The sequence below is a fragment of the Mixophyes fleayi genome, chromosome 8 (assembly GCF_038048845.1).
Source record: "Mixophyes fleayi isolate aMixFle1 chromosome 8, aMixFle1.hap1, whole genome shotgun sequence".
Lineage (NCBI taxonomy): Eukaryota > Metazoa > Chordata > Amphibia > Anura > Limnodynastidae > Mixophyes > Mixophyes fleayi.
In genome coordinates this window covers 14355601-14377264 of record NC_134409.1, presented here as the reverse complement: position 1 = coordinate 14377264, position 21664 = coordinate 14355601, and the positions used below count along the sequence as shown (strand labels likewise).

Genomic DNA, 21664 nt, shown 5'->3' with positions numbered 1-21664 from the left:
TTCTTCAGCCTTATCATGTAAGTGTTAGCATGTATTAAAGACGTTTGTAACCTATTTACTTGGGAGTTGGAAAGTTCAGCTGTTGTGTATCAATGCAGTTGACAAGGAAGCAATCTTAAGTTTCTGCTTCAAACTTCCACCAGCCACAATAGATTTCGACAGACATCCACCACTACTGTTAGTTGCCGTATTGTTTCAACATAGTAGAAAACTAGCTGTGATCAGTTAAAATATATAGCGGAGTATAAATGTTCACTTATGTGGGTACTGGCGGCTCTCTCTTTCTCTGGTGCGCTTTCTGGCTCGCTCTGGCAGACCAGCACTCTCCTCTCTTCTGCAAACTTTATTATTTTTTTTATCAGATAAACATTGTATTGTCCACTGACACCGCTGTGAGTATAAGGCCAGCAGGGTGGTTTCGGGGCCCATGCAAGATATTGGGGAACCCTGTAGCCTGGTAAACACCAGATAAGTAAACTTTGGGATGTAGTATAACGTCTGATATTGAGTTTTGAATGAAATGATTCTTTAACTCTTTGTGCTGCAGAGAAGCTGATTAGTTTAGTTCCTGGGTGTCCCCAGCCATATGCTACATCCAGGGCCTGGTCAAGGGCCGGATAAAGATGTCGCTGACGAAGGGATCAAATGTTTATTTACCGACCAAATTTAGCCAGAAGACACAGCACATTCAGGTTATTCTCATCACTACCAGAAGGGGGAGACCCATTTTTTGCAGGTAGATGTGTACTTTCTGTGGGTAGGTGAACTTTACCTCCTAATGACCAGGGGGTAAACGTATCAAGATGAGAGTTGTCCTGTGGGTTTGAAAAACCAATCAGATTCTAGTTATCATTTATTTAATACATTCTACAAAATGACAGCTAGAATCTGATTTGTTGCTATAGGCAACATCTCCACTTTTCAAACCCGTCGGAAAACTCTCAGCTTGATACATTTACCCCCAGATGTGTGTTTTGTGCCTTAATGTCTAAACCAAATTGACCAGTGTAACTATGCTGCTGGGAATACTGGAATAACTACAGTTGGCGCTCATAGTGTCCATGTGACAACACCCTAAAGAGGGACAAAAGGTTAATTACTACACTAATAAAGTAAGTGTAACGTGTATATAATAGTAGTTACTATATCAGCTACTATTCACATCCTTCTGGGACAGTTCATGGCCATAGTTTAAAGCAGGTGACACAGGGGCGCTATTAGCTTTGTAGCTGGAAAGCATTAGCAGCCATAGTACAGGACTGCTCCTTCGGTGACACATTGAAGTGGACGGCGAACGCTCCCGTCCTGTCAGACGGAAGCCATTAAGCTCTGAAGCTGCTGCACTAAATTGCTTGTGATAAGAATATTCTTCCCTCACTTCAGTGTCATGACCAGAGTGATGGGATTCTGTGTCCATGTGACAACACTCTAAAGAGGACCTGTCTCCAGAGGGACAAATGGTTTAGGTATTTAATACACACTAGAGGATTACGGATTTAAAAAAATAAATAAAAAAAACTTAAAATCTCCCAATTGTCACCTTGGAGAGGCCCCGTTGGGAGAGTAGCCAGGATGCTCTCCCTCCCCTGCATGCCAGCCGTGGTGATGGCTCTCCCCATGTGAAGTGTAGAGCAGCTGGGTGAAGATGCTGTGCTGGAGAGATGACGCTCTGCTCTCTTGTACTAAACCATTTTACTTATGCCCAATTGTCTTTCCAGTGCTGCTCTCACTGTTCCTTATTAGTACAGCTCTCTGGATGGACAGTTGTCACACTGGGTGCACTCTCTAGGGGGCACTTTCTTCTGGAATAACAAAATCTCCTTTGTCATTGTGATGAGCTATTTTGTTTAAAGGCTTGTACATAGGAATGCGGTCCATGTGTCTTTGTGCCTATTGTACCTGCGCTGGATTGACATGAATAACTTTAGTCTATTCGCCCCAAACGTACATATTTGCCAGTTCAATGTGGTGCTTTAGTTGGGGAGATGTGCCTCTGATTGGCGGTCCCCTCCTATGGCAGGCACTAGGTCTTGATTGACAGGTCCAAGCACTTAAGCCGGCTGCGCATGAACATGACATGGTGGTATTTGGTGCACATCGTGTAACAGTCGTTCATAATGATACATAGTAAATTTAAGAAGGCTGCAGACAATCGGAAAGTAATACACTGGAGCACACTATTAGCATATATGTATGATTGGGGTTAGTAGATCAAATGGAAGCCCCTTGTTTCAAAGTTTGCATGTCTTTTAATTGAGCAACTGTTTAATCAGTATATCAATTAAGCTAGGTCTAGAGATTCTTAATTATTCCAAATTATATCTGTGAATCTGCTTTCCAAAGCACCAGTTTAGTTTTTCATTAATTGCACGATTTTAATTTAATGTCTAAAACAATTGTATTACTGTTTAAGAAGAATAAAAAGATAACTAGTGGATTGTACAAAATAACATTAAAACCTGATTTTTAGTTGGTGATAGATTTGCAAAGATGCCATAGGAGACTTATCTTACGTGTCTTGTCTGCCTGCACATGTTGGGTCCTGACTCTTACCAGACACAGGTATGCTCACTGAACATCCAGACCTATGTCCTATTCGGCCTCTCGTGTGGGTGGCCCAAAGGGATAGATTGGAATGTGTGCTTGTCAGGCTGAACAGTGGGGTCACAATTAATATACACCTGTCTGTCTTAAATAGTTGGACCACCAAACAAGCCACACAATTGGCAATATCAAGATTATTAAAATTGTGGCAATGCCAGATTAAGAATCTCTGCTGTAGGACTATTGCATCTTTATACCTTCTGTGTTTGGGCTCATTGCAATCTGCTTTTAATACATTTTACTTCTTTTTGGGGGGAATGCAATTAGCCGCTAAGTGGCTCACAGACGTTCCAGAGACACTCTGCAATGGAGATTTCTACTGTAATTGCCAGCGATGTTCGTGCGCCACATTCCCAGCAATTGAATGCCCCCCCCCCCCCTTTTAATGTTAAAGCAGTTTGATGGGTTTTTGTTTATTTTACAAATCTCGTTTTTTTTGTAAACCGCAAGATGCTATTTTAACCAGCCCCAAATCCCTCATGTAAAGCATGCCCATTATAACCGTACAAGACATTCTTCTAGCTCACAGGTGTAACAAAAATCTTCTTTTCCGTACTGTGCGTGTCTACAGGAATACTTCTGTATGTTAGACTTGCGGCCCCCTTTCATGTACCCAACTTGCCTGTCTCTCCAGGTGTAAGTGTAGCATGCGGCCTATTTAGACCTGTGGGTGCTTGATTCTGGTCTACAGATCTGTGCCGATGATTGGTGACACATGTCTGGCCTTTGATTGGCTGTTTGCATATTGACCCTGACACCTGGTAGTCTGTTATTTTTTTTTTTAACGTTGCGGATAAATCCTATAAACATGCGCCCGTTTACTCAGACTTATTATTTTGTTATTTTCATTTGGACTACTGCAGGAAAGAAGATTGCCATTGTATTCATAAATCTATAAATGGCAGATATGGGGGTGGTTGTATTTTATTTACATTTTATAAGGAAAGTGTGACTTTCTCATTTATTAATAGTGCTGTTGTGTATATGACACTTCATTATGTTATATTGTGTATGAATAGGGTAACACAACTTTTGCATTTATAGCAGACCCTGTCCAACCGCATTTCTAGGCTATAGTTGGGTATAATGGACAAAGAAAACTACACAATGCACACCATCTGAGGGGTTACTAAAGGGTCACGGTCACGAATGGAAATTTGTGCTGGAATAAGTGAATGAAATAGTCTTCTAGAACCTGGCGCGTGTCATCACCTGATTGGTAGTTTCTTAAGAGGGAAAACAGCCCCGACAACATGGTAATCTGTAACTCGGATACACCCGAAGGACTACAATTTTGTGGCAGTCTGTTTATGAATGTCTTCAGACCACAAATATGTGTCCAATTATAAATGAGTCCCTATATCTTCAAATGTCAGTTTCTGATTTTTTTCCCCCCATAGTTGTTTGCCAACTAAAGAACACTAGATGGCGCTCTTACACTAAATGTATTTCTGAAGCTTCTACTTTGTGCTGTAAATTGTGACCATTAGAAAGACTCGTGAGAACAGATGTCTGGTAAAGACCAGGTATAAAGTTCCATCATCATTGTGTGCGTTTAATCCCCATCATACAACCAAACACGTCAGTTGTTATTGTTTATTTTCTTTGGTTTTTTTTACCCCCCCTCCCTCATAGCTTTTTTTTTTTTTTTTTTAAAAGCATATAGAATTGCTAAATTGAAATCTCTAGGTACACACTACATGTTGGTTGTTCAGCCGATTTATCGTGCCAATCTCACGATAAACGACCGATTGGCTTCAGTATTGCATTAGTGTGTGCGGTGCATTGGTCGTGTGTTTTGGTACGATAACACATCGTAACATTTCATTTGATTTTATAATCAGACTAAAAATCGCTATAAACGATGGAACAATGTTGTTCCAAATCTGCGATGTGTGCACTTACGACCGGCAGTGTCCATAGATCATGTAGAGTCACGATCATTTCAGCTGATGGTTATGACCGATGAAGAGCACAGATCTGAAGGTAAATCTTGTAAAACGTCTATAGTGTGTACACATGATTCAGCTGCTGATCGGGACTTTCAGTCATTGGTAAAATCATTACTGATATCGCATTGGGAGAATTTTTCTGTAATGTGTACCCAGCGTAACTTACACCGCTGTCTCCTACTTCAGTTTTTGGGGCAGAGTGACCTGGGTCTCCATTGGATTTGTTCATTTTTGTAATTTGCTTCTAATTTAAATGATTAGGGGTTTTTTTTTTAATTGCTATTCAAGATTTTTGTAATAAAGTATTGAAAGATGAGGCAAACACCCACCCACCCTTTATACCTTACTAGCAGAGGGGTGAGATATCTTCTTTAGCACTTGCCAACATCTCCCGGAGGCAGAATTATTTGCTCATACTGTTGGCCTTCCTGTCCACGGTATTCTCAGTATATTACCACTCGTGGTAGCAGGTTTGTGGAATTGACAGATACTTGGCCTGTAGGATCTGATTTGTATAATTTTAGCATATTCATAATACAGTCAGCTAGCATAACTCTATTATCACTGTACAGTGCTTCGTTAGCATTTCCCCTAGATCGTTTACCAGTACACATCTGTACACCAGCACGATTCTGCCAACATCACAGGTAATCGTTACACAGATTATTTTATATATACAGTAACAGACTTTAGGTGATACTCCTGTCCTAGACAAGGCCCTGACACACAGGCTTTGCGTTAAACACCAGTGAGGCTGTATGTCAAATGTAATTCTGTTTCTTATGCTGTGGATGGTGAGTGCTTGTTGTCTGGAGCCAATAGAGGACTCCAATACATTCAGTTGTGGTGAACACAAGTAAATGGAGCAGGCAGCGTTGAGAAAAAACGCTCCGTAACACCAACGTTCCCAACGGCAAGTGGGTATGAGCTCATTGGTACAAATGGGTTCCATTTCAATACCCTTTTTGACGGTTTTAATAGTATTACAAAGTGCAAGTATAAGCATGGATTTTGACACCACTGGGAGAGATCTGGAAAACCCATGTTTTGAGATAGGTTAATAATTGGTCAGATCTTACCACAGCAGATCCTATTGCCCGGCCCATCACAACAAGCCCATTGCTCAAGTCATCTGACCTGATAATATATTAAAGTTCCAGCACCAATATTTACACGGATGGTGGATAATTATTATAAGTCAGGTTTTAAAACCTGGATTGTCCTTTTAAAAGTTCCCATTCTTGGTGCTTTAATGAAATGTCATCAAAATCACGTGTGGGGGACAAATAGCATTACAGCGATTATATGCATTCTATTGTTCACATGTATGTGAACTACGGCTATTTTGCTTCCTAATAGTGCCACCTAGGGGCTGCCTGAAGGAAGGCATGTGTCTTGTTCTCCAGGTTGTAGTGACACCGCACATTGTGGTCTGTTATAATACAGATATACTTTTGTGTCCATCCAGCTGTGATAATGAACGCTTTGTGCAGTTCTTGTACTGTGCACTGTAACGGGGAACTTCATTTCAATGAATGTAATTACATTCTCCGTGAATAGTGCACGACAGATTACCTCTACCACACATTGTCTCACATGGGCTTAACATGCTTCTGCTGTTTATACTGCTGCTAATTTGTCCCTTTTGTCCTTCTAGTTATCAGAGGCTATTACAGACGATCTCTGTGCTGGAGGCGCAGCGCTCTCAAGCGGTTTTAGATGTGGAGAATTTAACCCATCACCAGGGGGAAGCAATGGCCAATCCTATTGAATTTGTGGAGAAGCTTCAGACAAAGGTACAATACAGAGGAGACTTAGTAGCCAGAAGTGCGGCCCTGTTCTGTCTTCAGTCTCTACTGAATGTCTTAAACATAGACCTCAGGTGGACTGTAGGAAAGGACGTCATTTGTGTATCTAGTCTGATTTACTTCAGGAAGCATTAATGTAGTAATTATTTTTGCATGTAGTCTATTGTACCAGTCACTATCTTCTAGAGCGTCTCTCGCTTACCTAAAGGTAATAATGTCATAAAAAGAGGACACTGGTATTTGAACTGGGAAAGCCAGACTTTCCCCTCAGCAGTGTAGATGTTGCATGAACCCACAATCCAATTACCAGGGTTAGAACATGTATAAGTGAGAGCGTTGATTTCTGGTAGTGATCTTTTTTAGTGTCCTGCAAAGGTTTCATTGCTGAATCACAAACTGTTAAATGTTTTTCTCATTCAGTTACATCTACCTGTGTTACATCTCCAGTCTGAATCCTAGCTCGCCCTCGTCTTACATTTAGGAAGTTACAGCTGGTTTGGGATTCTGTTGAGAGAGAGAAAAGTCACTGATTTTCTTACATTCTTTGTTTTACATTAGATGGATCTGGGTATCCCTCGCTCCCAGAGGATTGTCCAGTTACCAGACATTGCTTGGGACCAGTATACTACAACTCTGGGAAACTTCGAAAGAGAGTTCAGGAATCGGAAACGGAACTCACGGAGAGTCAAGCTCATATTTGATAAAGGTTAGTAGATTGATTAGTCATTTGCTACCTTTCAGTGACTTTCATTTATTTGGTTCCTTCTGTCACTATTTTAATGAATACATGTATTTATCTTTCTGCCAGCCTTTTGTGCTTTTAACCTGGTATTGTAAATTTGTAAGGTGCAAACAAAAGAAAAACGTTGTCTAGCGCTCAAAAACAAGCAATATATAAATCACTGTCAGCATATACATAAAGGAGAATTTTGTGCACAATATAGCTTTACTGGGGTAAGCTCACCTGCCAGCGTCAAGGCGTCTCCTATAGGTGAGTCTCTAGCCAGTGATACAAATGATTTGTAAGGTGTCACAGAGTTCTGCAGCGCCCACCAATGGGGATAACGGTGCGTACATAAAACAGTGACATACGAGTTAGGCAAAATAAGTATAGGCTTGAAATTTCGGGATAGGGAGGACCCTGCTCATGAGAGCTTACATTTTGGCAAGAATGGGGCAGAGATGAGACAAGAGGGTGAGTGTGGCTCAGTGGTGTTTCGGACTGTGTTCTGAGGGTATACCAGTGCGAGTAGTAAGAGATGGGTTTTCATAGAGCATTATAATATTTTAAGGTTGAGCGCAGATTGGCCAGACAAGGTAGGTAATTCCATTTGTGGATAGTGGCACAAGGGAATCTTGTAGATGGGGGTGAGAGGTGCGTACCAGAGGCGTTGCACCTTAGAGGGCACACGGCAAAGTGTTTTGAGATGATAGGGAGTTGCATGGTGGTGGAGCAGCGAGAAAGGAAATTCAGCATTGCTGCAGCGTTTAGGATGGCTTGAAGCAGGGATGTTGGGGGGGATACCAGATAGGAGGGAAGGGTGCATTCTGGCAGCAGCTCCAGGACTGTGAGAGAGAGATTGGATATTTACAACATCCAGCAGAGTTACTTGTATTCATTGCCTTGGGGTCTGCACTCAACTGTTCTCTGAGATCACATGCAGAGAGCAGAGCATTGTTATATCTCACTACAACTCTGCCTGATCATATAAAAATATGTCTGAATAACAAAGTGGGAAACCAGAAATATTATTATCTATAAAGCACTGACATACTGTGTAGCAATGTACATTATGGGGATCATGGCATGAAACAGAAGATATTGGTGGCTCTGCCCAGATGAGCTTACAGTCTAAGGTGTAGAGAACAATGTATTTATAAAGTAGCAGAATAATAATTGTAAGACAGTGTTTGTCTACTGTCGGGCAGCAGCGTTATTGCCCACTGATAATAAATCAACCAGTGGTGACTGGCAGCGCAGCCACCAGTGGTGACTGGCAGTAGCGCAGCCACCCGTGGTGGCTGGCAGTAGCGCAGCCACCCGTGGTGGCTGGCAGTAGCGCAGCCATCCGTGGTGGCTGGCAGTAGCGCAGCCACCCGTGGTGTGGTATGGCTGGCAGTAGCCCGGTGTTTTTCTTTAGTATCGTATTCCCTGCTATAAATAACGCCAGGACTTATGTTCCCCATGTTTGGCGGCAGCTACCAGGGCGGTTATACCCACCGGGTCCTGCAGCTGAACGGAAATGGGACTAAGTAGATCTTCTAAACATCCCTGTCCTTGGGGGGATGACTCCTCTGCACCACCTTGCATTTCCCCATTGCCTTCACAAATGTTTTACAGCCATCACTAACTGCTGACAATTATATATATTTAGTCAAAATATAATGATGACGTATGTAAGCCAGCTGGGGTTAGAAAACCCATTGAAATTTATTGGTCTTTACCGAAAAGGAATTTTATCTTGTGTTGCTGTGATTCCCGTAAGATCAAATACTAAAATTCTTCCTACTGTAGCGCAGGTTTAACATTACATTATATTATTACAAGTACAGCAATCATTTTTTGTTTGCCTGATATCTGACCTAAATTGCTTCTGCTCTCATAAACCGCAGCCACCTGTGTCCTTCCCACAAACTTATCTCTTATGTGGAAATGAGGTACATATATTTATAAAACTGTATTTGACTTGTGAGAGCGGAGTCTTTGTACACTTTGTTCGGAATTGAAACGGAATTCCTTTGTTGCTCTTGACAGTCGGGTTACACGCCAGTTCTCCAACAACGGGAGATAAGGACGGGGAGTCCTCGTCTTATTCTGTTCTGCCACAGAGCGATGTTCAGGAAAGCTCTTCAAGCAACGTACAGGTAAGAACCACGGTGTGGAAGCTTGTCCTGATATGTTGCTATAGTTATCTTAAAGAGGCCTTGTTGCCTACAGTGGAGGCAGCCATTTTATTTGCGAGCCCAATATAAATGTGAATTAGGGCAGCACGGTGGCTCAGTGGTTAGCACTTCTGCCTCGCAGCACTGGGGTCATGAGTTCGATTCCCGACCATGGCCTTATCTGTGTGGAGTTTGTATGTTCTCCCCGTGTTTGCGTGGGTTTCCTCCGGGTGCTCAGGTTTCCTCCCACACTACATAAACATAATTGTAGGTTAATTGGCTGCTATCAAATTGACCCTAGTCTGTGTGTCTGTCTGTGTATGTATGTTAGGAGATTTAGACTGTAAGCCCCAATGGGGCAGGGACTGATGTGAATGAGTTCTCTGTACAGCGCTGCGGAATCAGTGGCACTATATAAATAAATGGTGATGATACAGCCTAACCGTTCACTAGGAACCAGTGACATTGTGTCAGGTTGCCCTTGTTACTGATTGTTGAGAGTACGACACATGTAGCCAGTCCAAGTGAGCCCAATGGTCAGACATTGTCCATCAGTCGGAGTCTAACTGTTCTTCACAGAGTACAATGTCCTTCAGCAGAGGAGCATCAGATCAAAACGCTAAATTAAATCTACTCAAATATTAGTTTATTTGTATTACTTTGTAATATTCCATTATTAATTTTTTTTTCTGAAGTTTTTGGAGTAACAATCCATAGTCTTGTAGACAATTTATTAAATTATACTTCTCAAAGCCAACTTTAACAAGTTACTTTATTATGCAACTCCTAGGGCAGGGCTGGTGAAGTGCCAGGGGCCAATGATCCATGCCACATAATGGGCACACATTTTTCCTTTCCCCACTATCTTTGTCTTGTTTTGTGAGCTCCAGCAGTTCCTTCAAACCACTGTCTGACAGCAACCACGGAGTTGAGTCCTCCACAAGTAGAGATCTGTTTATAGACTGCTCTCCGCCAAGTCTTTTAATATCGGCTAGTGTCCCAAACTTCTGATATCCTCTTCCTCTTGTACACAAGATAAATAAAATTCATATCACCCCTTCACAAATACCGTTTGACACTTAGGGCTAGATTTACTAAGCTGCGGGTTTGAAAAAGTGGGGATGTTGCCTATAGCAACCAATCAGATTCTAGCTTTCATTTATTTAGTACCTTCTACAAAATGATAGCTGGAATCTGATTGGTTGCTATAGGCAACATCCCCACTTTTTCAAACCCGCAGCTTAGTAAATCTAGCCCCAAGATTTGACTGACTGAGTTCTACAGAAATGTGTAAGATTGCAGTGATTTAGAGAAGTGTGTAACTGACATGTTTAACCTTAGATAAGAGGCAGACTGTGTATGGACTCCAGACCTGGGACCTTCAATCAGTTGTGGACGGTGGAAGAACAGGTAATGAATGTAACCAATTTATCTGGTTGGCATAGTAGTTAATGCCTTTTAATTTAGTGACATACAGGGCAGCTCTGTGCCACGTGATAAATACATTGCTTCACTTCTACACTGAGACTAATAGATGTTGTTTTGAATGTGATGGTACTTGTTATGAAACTCCAATCACCACAATGTATCTGTGTAGGAACAATTTATGTACTGTGTTTTAATATGTAAACTGGCACTCACCTAAAAAGTGTAAATTATAATCTGTACTGTTAATTTATGGGAAAGAATGTTGAGTTGTATCTGCTGTTGGGACATTCTCTAGGATAACGCATCTTGTTTTATGCTTCTGTATCCATGTAACAGCAATTCAAGCTGACTTTGTTTTTTCTTCTCTCTGTCTTATATATTATAAAATCCGCTAATACATTTCCGTAGGAATAGCGTGGCCTCAATTTTGGGCTTTGCTTCATTTATGTTGAGCGTCTTAGAACGTTGCAATTATTTCATGATAAACTGAGGCCTTGTAAATGAGTTATACACAGGCTCAGTACTGCTTGTTTTTATTTCCTTCTCTAATACAATGTTATCTTGTAACTGTTCATGTATTGCGTTGTATGTCCGTTAGCTATCGCTGAACACTCTAATCTTGCGCTTTTTATGAATCGATAGAAAAAATTGGAGCAGCTCCTCTTGAAGTTCCCTCCAGAAGAAGTGGAGTCCAAGAGGTGGCAGAAGATTGCTGACGAGTTAGGAAACAGGACCGCTAAACAAGTGAGTAGCACTAAACACTCACTACGGCCTCGGCGTATATGGTTCTCTTCCATCATCTCCCCCTACATTGAGCACGTTTGCATCTTGCCCATGTTATTTCTATGGTGATATTTCCTACCACGTGGCTTGATTTGACAGGTTGCCAGCCGGGTGCAGAAATACTTCATAAAACTGACCAAAGCTGGAATCCCTGTGCCAGGGCGAACTCCAAACCTATACATGTACTCTAAGAAGGTAAGAGGCCGGATGTGACTTTCACACACCCCTGTAGCTACTGTTGCACAGGTGCATGATGGGACATGGGCTTGTGGCAGTTCTACTTTTTGCATGATTAAGAATTTGTGTCTTGTCTGTAACTTTATAACTTAATGTAACGACTACAGTTTTGCCAAAATGTCTTCATTCAGTTGTGCAGCTGTTGTAATAAATCTCCCCCCTTATCCGCCTTTATGGGTAACGCGATTCCTGCCGTTCTCCTCTTAGCCCTCAAACAAGCGGCAGCACATCCTCAACAAGCATCTGTTTAAACCCTCCACCTTCATGACATCTCATGAGCCTCCCGTGTTCATGGAAGAGGACGACGACCACTCCAGTTTCCACAGCCGGGACCTTGATGCAGCCGGTGATGAGGACGATGACATCTCGGTAATTGTGCTTAATAAATATTTTTACGCAAACATCCGCATGTAACATGTGCACCATTCACAGCCTCCGTATCACTGCACGGCTAATATAGTCCTGCGACTTTATTCATTCATTTGTGTGTTTGCCTTCAACAAGCTGTATTGCTTTGTGTGTTTTATGTATCGCATGACAACGTGGAGGAATTGCACCATATTAGCTCAACCAATTCGCCTAGTGTTTTGGGTTTTTTTTTTGGGGGGGGGGGGGGGGGTTGTGGTTTTTACCTTTTTAAAGAATAGCAAGGTAAATAGACCTACTTAAAAACTTGATATGCATTGCACAAGGCAGTAACTGATAGCCGCTTATTTTATTATCCGTTTAACTAGTGACAGGTAATGTGTAATTGATGTTTCTGTTGGTTGCAGTAGGTTAGTTATTATTACAGTACTTTGTAGCTAAGTCCTATTGTTGGTGTTGTATTGTTACATATCTTTATTGGTCTAGAATGGCATTTTGGAGGTAAATGTATACAATAAAAATTCAGTTTACACGCCACATATATATGGTCCCACCGTCTCCGCACAGTGCACCAACCTCTGGTCTTACTTACTGTTCTAATAGTGCGCCAAGGGGCGTTACACCCTAGTGTTTAGGTAACCAAAGACCTCTTTAAACTTAATGCATTGTAAGGAAATAATTTGGCTGGCAATCTCTTTAAAGGTTATAGACTAAGAAAATGGGTTCAAGAAGAGGTAAAGCCTCTACTGGGCGTTAACTTATATCAAAGGCTGAGTATTACCGAGCTGAATAATGTACCTGAAGCCTTTTGTATAAATAGACGTCCTCCGTGCCTCTGTAGCAGGGTGAAATCTTAGGACTGAGGAGCTTCTCTAACAGCATACACAGAGGGACTGACTCTGCAGAAAGACACTGCGTGGGTTCAAACACAGGATCACGGCTGTCAGTATAAATGCCTGCGGGCTTAGCTTGTAGAGCTGTATCGGAGTCCATTAAGAAACTGTCCTAAAGATGTGGGAGAGGGCAACTGTGGCATCTCAGGTTAACAATTAATTTTACCTTGACGATGTCAATTTTGGGGTTTTGCTGATCATTTTAATTTACTATTCTACATGCACATTAATCCTCTTCCGTACTTTCAAACGGTGTTAATTAGGGGGGAGGACGGGGGACTCTGGACACTGCAGAGAAGGCTGTAGAATTAGGAAGCTCTGGTATTGAGCTGTCTGATTTGTGGTTGTCCTGGTCAGTAGTTATATTACCATCACATGTACGGGGTTACCTGCTGAGATATCTCTGCTCTGCCGCATTGCACAGGATGAAGATAGTATTCCCGTCGCTTGTCATGGCCTGGCAGAATACAAAGAACTACTTGAACTGAAGAAATTGAAGAAGCAAAGACTCCAAGAGATGGAGGTAGAGAGCGGTTTTGTGCAGCATGTTGGCTTCAAAGTAAGTTAGTCCTGAAACAGAGAGCATGATGGGAATTTGCCCAAGTGTACTTATGTCTGCTTATCCGCCTCTGTTGTTCTTCTGCTCAGTTTACCTATGTCTGCTATATTCTGCCTCCACATTTCTTCTAGAGTACATTGTTTTTCAAACATTTCCGCTGTGTTACTCAGAAGCACAGGTTCTCAGTTCAAGTACAGTATGCCCGCAGGCTGGACCAATAGGACATATTTTTAGAAACATAACTTAACGAGTCATTCTATAAAAACAAAGTTGGAAAGTTCAACAGTATACGGATACATACATTGATGTCCTCATCGCTTCTAAATAATTGTGTCCGGTAACAAGGGAATAGAAGGTCTGATTAGATTAGATGAAATTGAGACATTGGGGTCAGATTCAGTTTGGTGTGAGGGGAACGCAGTGTGTCTCTGGAACAGTCCACAGAGGCACATGGCGTCGGAATTTTTACAGAAATCTCCGCTCATTTTCGCCGCTACCTGAATCTGCCCCTAGGAGCAGTCTCCAATATCCCCTTTGCTAACTGCCTCCCTATGGTGTGTATGAGATTTCAGAAGTTTTATTTCAGTGAGTGAAGACAATGAAACCTTCCAGATCTATAAGCCTCCCTTACTGGCATACAGACAGGTTGGTCACATTCACTGATCATTTATTTTGTAACCATCGATCATATGTCCAGTGTTAGTAGCACAGTACAGAATACTACATGTTACCAGAGAGCAGCAGCGATGCTTCCAATGTGTGCGGCTAAAGTCTAATGGGATACATTACATTTCCTGCTCATTAGTACTGTCAGAGACTATAAGCAGTTTCTGGTAGAAGCAAATAGTTCATTAATGCATTTAGATGTATTTATATGTATGCATAAGTGGCTTTCTGGATAATAGTCAACCTGTCCAATTCACCATCCTGTATCTCCTTCTCTGTGGTGTCTGTTACAGTGTGATAACTGCGGGACAGAGCCTATCCAGGGTATTCGGTGGCACTGCCAGGACTGTCCTCCACAGATGGCTGTGGATTTCTGTGACTCGTGCTCTGACTGGTGAGTGTATATGAGGGAAGAAACATACCTGGGGTTGGAATGCAATCATCACAGCGTTGATGTTATATTGTGTGTTTAAAGAGCCGGAAGGAAATATCCATCCAAACATATCATTGTTATTAAACCCATGCACAAGTGTGAGGGCGACAGGTGCCCAAAATCCAGGACTTTTGCCATTCAGGAGAGTCTTGTCTGGCGACTCTTTGATGGCAGGAGAATGTGTTTCCAATACATAACAAACCGCTGTGCATAGATACGGTTTCCTTCAATCGGGCCCTTTACGGTGCTGTTCTGACACATGCAGGGGAGGTTTAATATTAAAAATGCATTTGGGTGAGAATCTCTTAAAAGATGTAAACTACAGATTTTCAATGAATTTGGTCCCTATTTCTTCTCATGAAATATTTGACGTATAAGTTCATTCCTCACAGTGAACACAAATATTTGCATTATTAAACGGGACTGGACGATGTATCATTAGTTGCACTGAAGGGTTAACATGAAATGTAAGCCTCCTGTACGAGCAGGGCAGATGTCCGAAGAAATGGACTGTTTCTTGGTGGTCTTTGTGTTTGATAAGTGATGATGGTGCCCAAGCTACCCATTGTTTTCCATCACTGAATGAAAGGTGGCCACACGCGGCCCACATTGAATGTCATTCGGCAGATCAGATACCGAAACCTCTGCATAGGAACTCGATATTTTCAAAAGCATTGCCAGGACACGCTCTCCTACATAGCGGAAGTAATCTGAAGATGCCAGACTCCAGTAGTTTTGCATTGTTTTAGCATAAATATGAGGGCAGGAAGATATTTAGTCACAGAACACATTGGATTGTAAAGGCCACATGAGAAAATATGTTGCATTGAGTAAATCTGTTCCAAAGTTGATTTGCTGAAAAGTTCTCCTGCTTTGTCAGTGTGAACAAGCATTGTGGTCATGTGACCATGCATTGTGATCATGTGACCACTTGGAGCTTTGTACAGTAACTCTGAATTCTATTAGTACATTCAAATACTGAGAGAACTATGATTCTATAATTCTCTTTGCCTTTACAGCACGTGTTGTCCTGCTACCATTGACACATATTTTCTTTTATTTTCACAGTTTATTTGAAACACAAACTCACAAAGAGGAACACCACCTGGAACCAGTTTATAAAGCAGAGACATTCCTAGATCGAGATTACTGCATGCCGCACAGCACCAGTTACAATTACTTGGACCCAAACTATTTCCCAGCGAACAGATGACGTGACCTGGCCAACCAGCCGGCTCGGTAATCTCTCCAGACACAAAGGGTAGCGGAGCAGCCCATTCAGTTTCCAGAAGATGTGTAACTTTTCTCTGAAATCCTGCTCACATGATGATCCCTCCGTGGGAAGCTCCACCAGACTTCACCCGCACCTACTGCAGTAGAACATTCCACGGGCATATAGAGGCAAACTCCTCGGGGGCGTGTCCTCTACCTACGGCAACTACCTGGACAGCAAGTTAGAACACAAAATTACAGCGCACGTTACAGACTAATTTCCAAAGGCTTCCGATAAACAAGAATTGGTCAAAATGTGAACTATTTATATTAAAACCGGTTTACTAGCTTGCAGTTTTGTGACATCATTTTTTTATTTTTTTTTTCCTTTGCACAGAAACTGACATTTTGAGAAAGTTTTAACCAATCACAGTGTTTGCTTAAAAGACGCTAAAGACAAAAAAAAACAAATCATGTTACTTACCCACGTTTGGATTAATTCCGGTCCCTGCTTGACTGTGAGCTGCTTTTTAAATCAAAATAATTAACTACAATCGAGCACTACAGATTGGGGTCTGTGGCGGCTTCTTTAACCAGCTCGTGGCGTGTGTGTGTGAACGTCAAGATTTTCACTCAGATATATTTTTTAAATGTAAACGTTCAGATGATCATGTGATGTGTAAACAAAAACAAACAAAAAAAAAATGGTGAAAAAGTGCCACTTGTAGTAACTTGTGTAAAGTCTAACACTTAAAGCTTTCTTAGGTCCTTCCTAGAAGAAAATAATGAACAGCCTTCAGCCTCTGCATTTTGGGGGGGGTATTCAGGCCACCCAAGGAAGATGAAAAATAACTGCCTATTGTAAATCCTATATGTATTGTAATTTCTCTCTTTTTGTAGTCTCACGGGATCCATAAAAGATTGTATTTTTATTAATATTTAAGCAAGTGGTTACATAGATCTATGCGGCGAGCTAGAAGATATGGTCACGTGCTCTTTTTTTATATACTGCATCCTGTAGCTTGCTGTCTGCCAGAGAGAGTAGGACACAGGGGCGTTGTTGACCTCTCTGGCAGGGAAAGGGTTAGACATTTTCTATGTTTGTTTTGTTTTTTTTCTTTTTGTTTTTTTGTTTTGGTCCCTTCTCTATGTAAACAGTATGTTCTTAAATGAGCTGTCAGGAGGACTGTAAAAATAAAACTGTGTGGGTACTATTCGTTTGTACATAAAGTTGTCATTTTTGGTGTCTTCACATTTTCACCCACGTACGATGGGGGGGATTGCAGGGAGCCATAGGCAAACCGAGGGGGGTTCCTAATACCTGGAAACCCCCCTCCAAGCCTGGGGCACTGTATAATTGAGGTGGCTGGACCCTGCTCCTGCTTCACTCAGCTCTGTTTGAAAAGGGAGAGCTGCGTGCACCTAACATTAGTGCACGCGGCATTGCCCATGTATATTATGGGGATAGGAAGAGTTGGAGTGCAGCCAAACACTGTCTAAAATTATAGCCACGTCCCCATGTATGGTGGTCACGCCCACTGGCGGCGTGGTGCGTTTGCCCCTGGGAGCCGATGGGTAGAATAAATCACAAACAAGCAAAAAATATTCATACCAGAATTTATATTTTATTTTATGTATATTGGCAGCATTACTGTCATTACATAATATGCATTTTTTTTTTTTTTTAAATATCATTTTTTATTCTTTTTAATATAAATCGTCATTACTTGTTATACATTGTCTCTTGGCTTAGTCATGCAAGTTCTTATGCTGTGAAATTCTGCAAGGAGTTGACAATACCGTCACTGCAATATTGATGATGCCAACACGATAAAACTGCAAATGCGGAGTATTCTCGGCAGATAGCAATGTACAAGTACTCTTATAAAAAGGGAACAGGGGACGTACAGGAACCTGATGTGCGGAGTCATGATATTTTGGCAGAGAACTCTATACCGTCATGTAAAGATGTCGCTATAATGTCAGCTTTGTCCTGATCTGGCTGATTTACTATCTCAGTCTGGTTTGGCACTGGAGACATATTATAAGGAAGTCCAGTATGTTGGGAAAGAGACATGTTCAAAGGGAATCTGCAATACAATTGTAGAACCTTTCTGGAAACCAAGGTCAAACTATATTGTGTGTCTATATCTGTATGTGTGTGATGTTATATTATATACACACACAATATTAATACAATAAAATAAAAATATTTTATTGAGCACAACCAAAATGCCAGTGTATAAAATGTGTTTATTTAGCGAAGGACAATAGTGAACAACTAAGATTAGTGGACATTAAATACAACTAGAATGTTAAAGAGAATTGCTTATTGTACCTGTTCTGTAACCTTCATGTTACGCACTGGGTTCGGCTTTGAAATAAGCGTCTCACACCTCCACCTACACAGTTAGACCAAGATAGAGTCACTATAATAGGTAAATATGATAGATAGAATGAAGAACCTGCCAGTGTCTAAGTTACTGCAGCCTTTCAGAATCTCCCAGCTTGTCCCTGCAGAACACCAGCAAACACCTTTCATCTATTATATTTATATATTCCCTCCAGGTAGAATCTGAGCAGGTGGACCCCATAAAATTTACTTTCACAGGCTGCAATAATTGAAAACTGAATTAAAATCAAACTTGGGTTTGTCTTTTTAGGGGCAGGGACAAAAAAATGTCTATTGGGAAATTTAAAATGTACACCAACTATCAGACGTGGAAGACGTCCAAAATAATATTTCATGCCCTGTGCGTCTCCGGTATATATCTTTTCAGTGGCATCCCAATTGCTTTTAATGTAATACTTGCCAACTCTCCCGGAATGTCCCGGAGACTCCCACATTTCTGGGAGACCTCCCGGGAGAGCAGGGCAACCTCCCGATTCTCGCCCCCCACAATAGATAAGTTGTGGGGGTGGGGCTTAATGCCGTAAATATCGTGTCATCTTAGCTCCGCCCCCTGTCGTAATTGGCCAAAATTGTGACAATCGTTTAGGGGTGGGGCCAAAATGATGTGATTTGTCAAGCCCCGCCCCCACACACTCACCTCCCCCGGGATCCCCCTGAGGCCAATGAGGAAAAGTTGGCAAGTATGTTTAATGTCCAATAATTCCATCTATTTTGTATTTGAATACATTGATGGCTTTTATATTAACCAGTGTTTTGGTTGTGCGCAATAAAGAGGTTTTCTTTTGATGTGTGTGTGTGTGTAATATATATATATATATATATATATATATATATATATATATATATATATATATATATGTGTGTATTTAATGAAACATTCACAAGCATTCAAAATTGGCCCTTCAGCTAAACAATATATGTTGTTTTACAGGTGACTGTACAGATATTTTCAGATAAATCTAATGTAAGTTGTGATAAGGTGATATTTAACCACGGTGCGCTTCCTGTCCATCTGGATTGGATGCGTTCTGCTTTTTAGAGAAACTGTTGAAATCCCTCCTATTGTGCACTGTAAGATGTACAACTAATATTTTAGATTTCATCATGAGTCCTTTTTAGACTACACAGTGGAGTCTGATAGTCTAATGGCTGAATGTATATTATTAGTGATCTCACGGAGCACTAGGTTTTTCTATTATCCCACATACATAGAGTTGGGAATGGTTACTGTTTATGTCTAGTTGTGACATCAGATTAACATCACTACAATATGATCACAGGTCATCTCCAGGTCCTGTATAAAAGCAGTGTTTGGGGCTCCGTCAATCCAGTCCCTTACTCGTGTGTATTTCACCCATCGCGAAGCTCTAACGCTGATCTAACAAAGGGCACCGTCCACAACCTATAAATGTCCGATTTAACACAAAATATAGTTTATTTTTTTTTCCTTTTAGTAATGGCCGCCCACTGAATGTACATTAACGGCAGCTTTGGTTTCCTCGGCTCCTATATGCGTTTCCCAGTGATCATGCACTGAAGAGATGTGTATGTTTCCAGCTAAGTGGGTATGTGTAAAGCTAATTGAATACAACGGTGGGGGGCGCCAGCTGGTTCTGCCAATTACCGCGTTAAGTAGCACAAGTGTATTCCCTCCCGCTAACGCCATCGGCTCCAGCTCTGGCTCCTCTTGACAACTTAGCGGGAGAACGCCATTTATTTAGTAACTAAACAGTCATACCATTTGCTGTATTTTCTCAAGTGACAGAAACCTGCAGCCATTAGGTGTGAAATGTGTATACTAGAGACTGTAGGGATGGCCGATCTTCTGCTACGGTTGAGATAGCATGCGCGAGTGAAGGACTGAGGCTCTCACAGCCTGTTTCACAAATGAATAAATATACAAGCTGTACACGTTCCCATCTCTCCAACGGCAACGCTTCCCCGGAATCTCAGAATATAGAGTCGACTGATGCACACAGCTGCAGGAAAACTTCATCGGGCGTCCTCTCCGCATTGATCTAGAAACAGAAATAACAATAGATGAGGTTCATTATATTTAAAATAAGACGCTCAGTGTATTTATTATATAGTAAAGCTAATTGCTATAGTACAATTACTGATTTTTGCATATTCCCCTAATTTCCTCTATTTTATAAACAAAAGACTGTCCTTACATACAATGATCATGAATAACTACATTTTTTTTTATAAAGACGGTTTCCATCCTTCAGACATATTTACTAGTACTCTGCACTGCCCCAGTACTTAAGAATTAGAGGGATATCTCTGCTGGTCAGGATCTGCAATTCCCTCTACGTGCCACAAGAGGGAGCTATGTGGTGCATGGCTAAATCTATCTGTAACCTGAAGAGCTGACTATCATCATCATCATTTATTTATATAGCGCCAACATATTCCGTAGCGCTTTACAATTGGGGACAAACATAGTAAACTAATAAACAAACTGGGTAAAACAGACAAAGAGGTGAGAAGGCCCTGCTCGCAAGCTTACAATCTATTGGACAATGGGCTTTTGACACATGAGGTTAAGTCTACATTTGCAGTCGGCCCAGCCAGACTGCAAAGGTAAAAGTGACTCATAAGCTAAATGATCCGGTCACACAACAATGTTAGTCAAGGAGTAGTTGTACAACGGGTGGTAATAGGGTAATGTAGTGAGGTTAAGAGGGTGGATGAGGAATATTATAAGCTTGTCTGAAGAGGTGGGTTTTCAGAGAACGCTTGAAAGCTTGTAGACTAGAGGAGAGTCTTATTGTGCGAGGGAGAGAATTCCATAGAGTGGGTGCAGTCCGGAAAAAGTCCTGTAACCGGGAATGGGATGATGTAATGAGGGTGGATGAGAGACGCAGATCTTGTGCAGAACGGAGTTGCCGAGTTGGGAGATATTTTGAGACAAGTGAGGAGATGTATGTTGATGGCCTTGTAGGTTAGTAAAAGTATTTTATATTGGATTCCGTAAAAAACAGGCAGCCAGTGTAGAGACATACAGAGTGATTCAGCAGAGGAATAACGATTTGCAAGGAAAATCAATCTTGCCGCAGCGTGCAAAATAGATTGTAGGGGTTTGAGTCTGTTTTGGGGAAGGCCAGTAAGAAGGGAATTGAAATAGTCAATGCGGGAAATGATAAGTGCATGAATTAAGGTTTTTGCAGTGTCTTGCGTGAGATATGTGCGAATTCTGGAAATGTTTTTGAGATGTATGTAACATGATTTAGATATAGAGTCAATGTGGGGAACAAAGGATAGGTGTGAGTCAAGGATTACACCTAGGCAGTGAGCTTATGGGGTGGGATTTATGGTCATGTTATCAACAGAGATAGAAATGTCAGGTATGCTCTTGTTGGTGGGTGGGAATATTATTAACTCTGTTTTAGAAAGATTAAGTTTGAGTTGGTGAGAGGACGTC

The 21664-nt window shown here is 41.4% G+C and overlaps 2 protein-coding genes across 5 annotated transcripts in view; one reads left to right on the top strand and one right to left on the bottom strand.

The window, feature by feature from the left end:
• The window catches only part of ZZZ3 (zinc finger ZZ-type containing 3), a 34856-nt gene extending 17818 nt beyond the window's left edge, over positions 1-17038 (top strand). For all 4 annotated transcript variants that reach the window (XM_075181939.1, XM_075181940.1, XM_075181941.1 and 1 more), the window contains exons 3-12: positions 6214-6352; positions 6923-7070; positions 9120-9229; positions 10589-10657; positions 11318-11419; positions 11558-11653; positions 11903-12064; positions 13379-13513; positions 14473-14573; positions 15681-17038. In XM_075181939.1, the coding sequence (XP_075038040.1) occupies positions 6214-6352; positions 6923-7070; positions 9120-9229; positions 10589-10657; positions 11318-11419; positions 11558-11653; positions 11903-12064; positions 13379-13513; positions 14473-14573; positions 15681-15825 (1207 nt within the window). In that variant the 3' untranslated portion in view covers positions 15826-17038. The remainder of the gene's footprint in view (positions 1-6213; positions 6353-6922; positions 7071-9119; positions 9230-10588; positions 10658-11317; positions 11420-11557; positions 11654-11902; positions 12065-13378; positions 13514-14472; positions 14574-15680) is intronic.
• A 387-nt stretch (positions 17039-17425) lies between these two features.
• The window catches only part of AK5 (adenylate kinase 5), a 167754-nt gene continuing 163515 nt past the window's right edge, over positions 17426-21664 (bottom strand). The window contains exon 14 of the mRNA XM_075181938.1: positions 17426-20255. Coding sequence (XP_075038039.1) covers positions 20187-20255 — 69 coding nt within the window. The 3' untranslated portion in view covers positions 17426-20186. The remainder of the gene's footprint in view (positions 20256-21664) is intronic.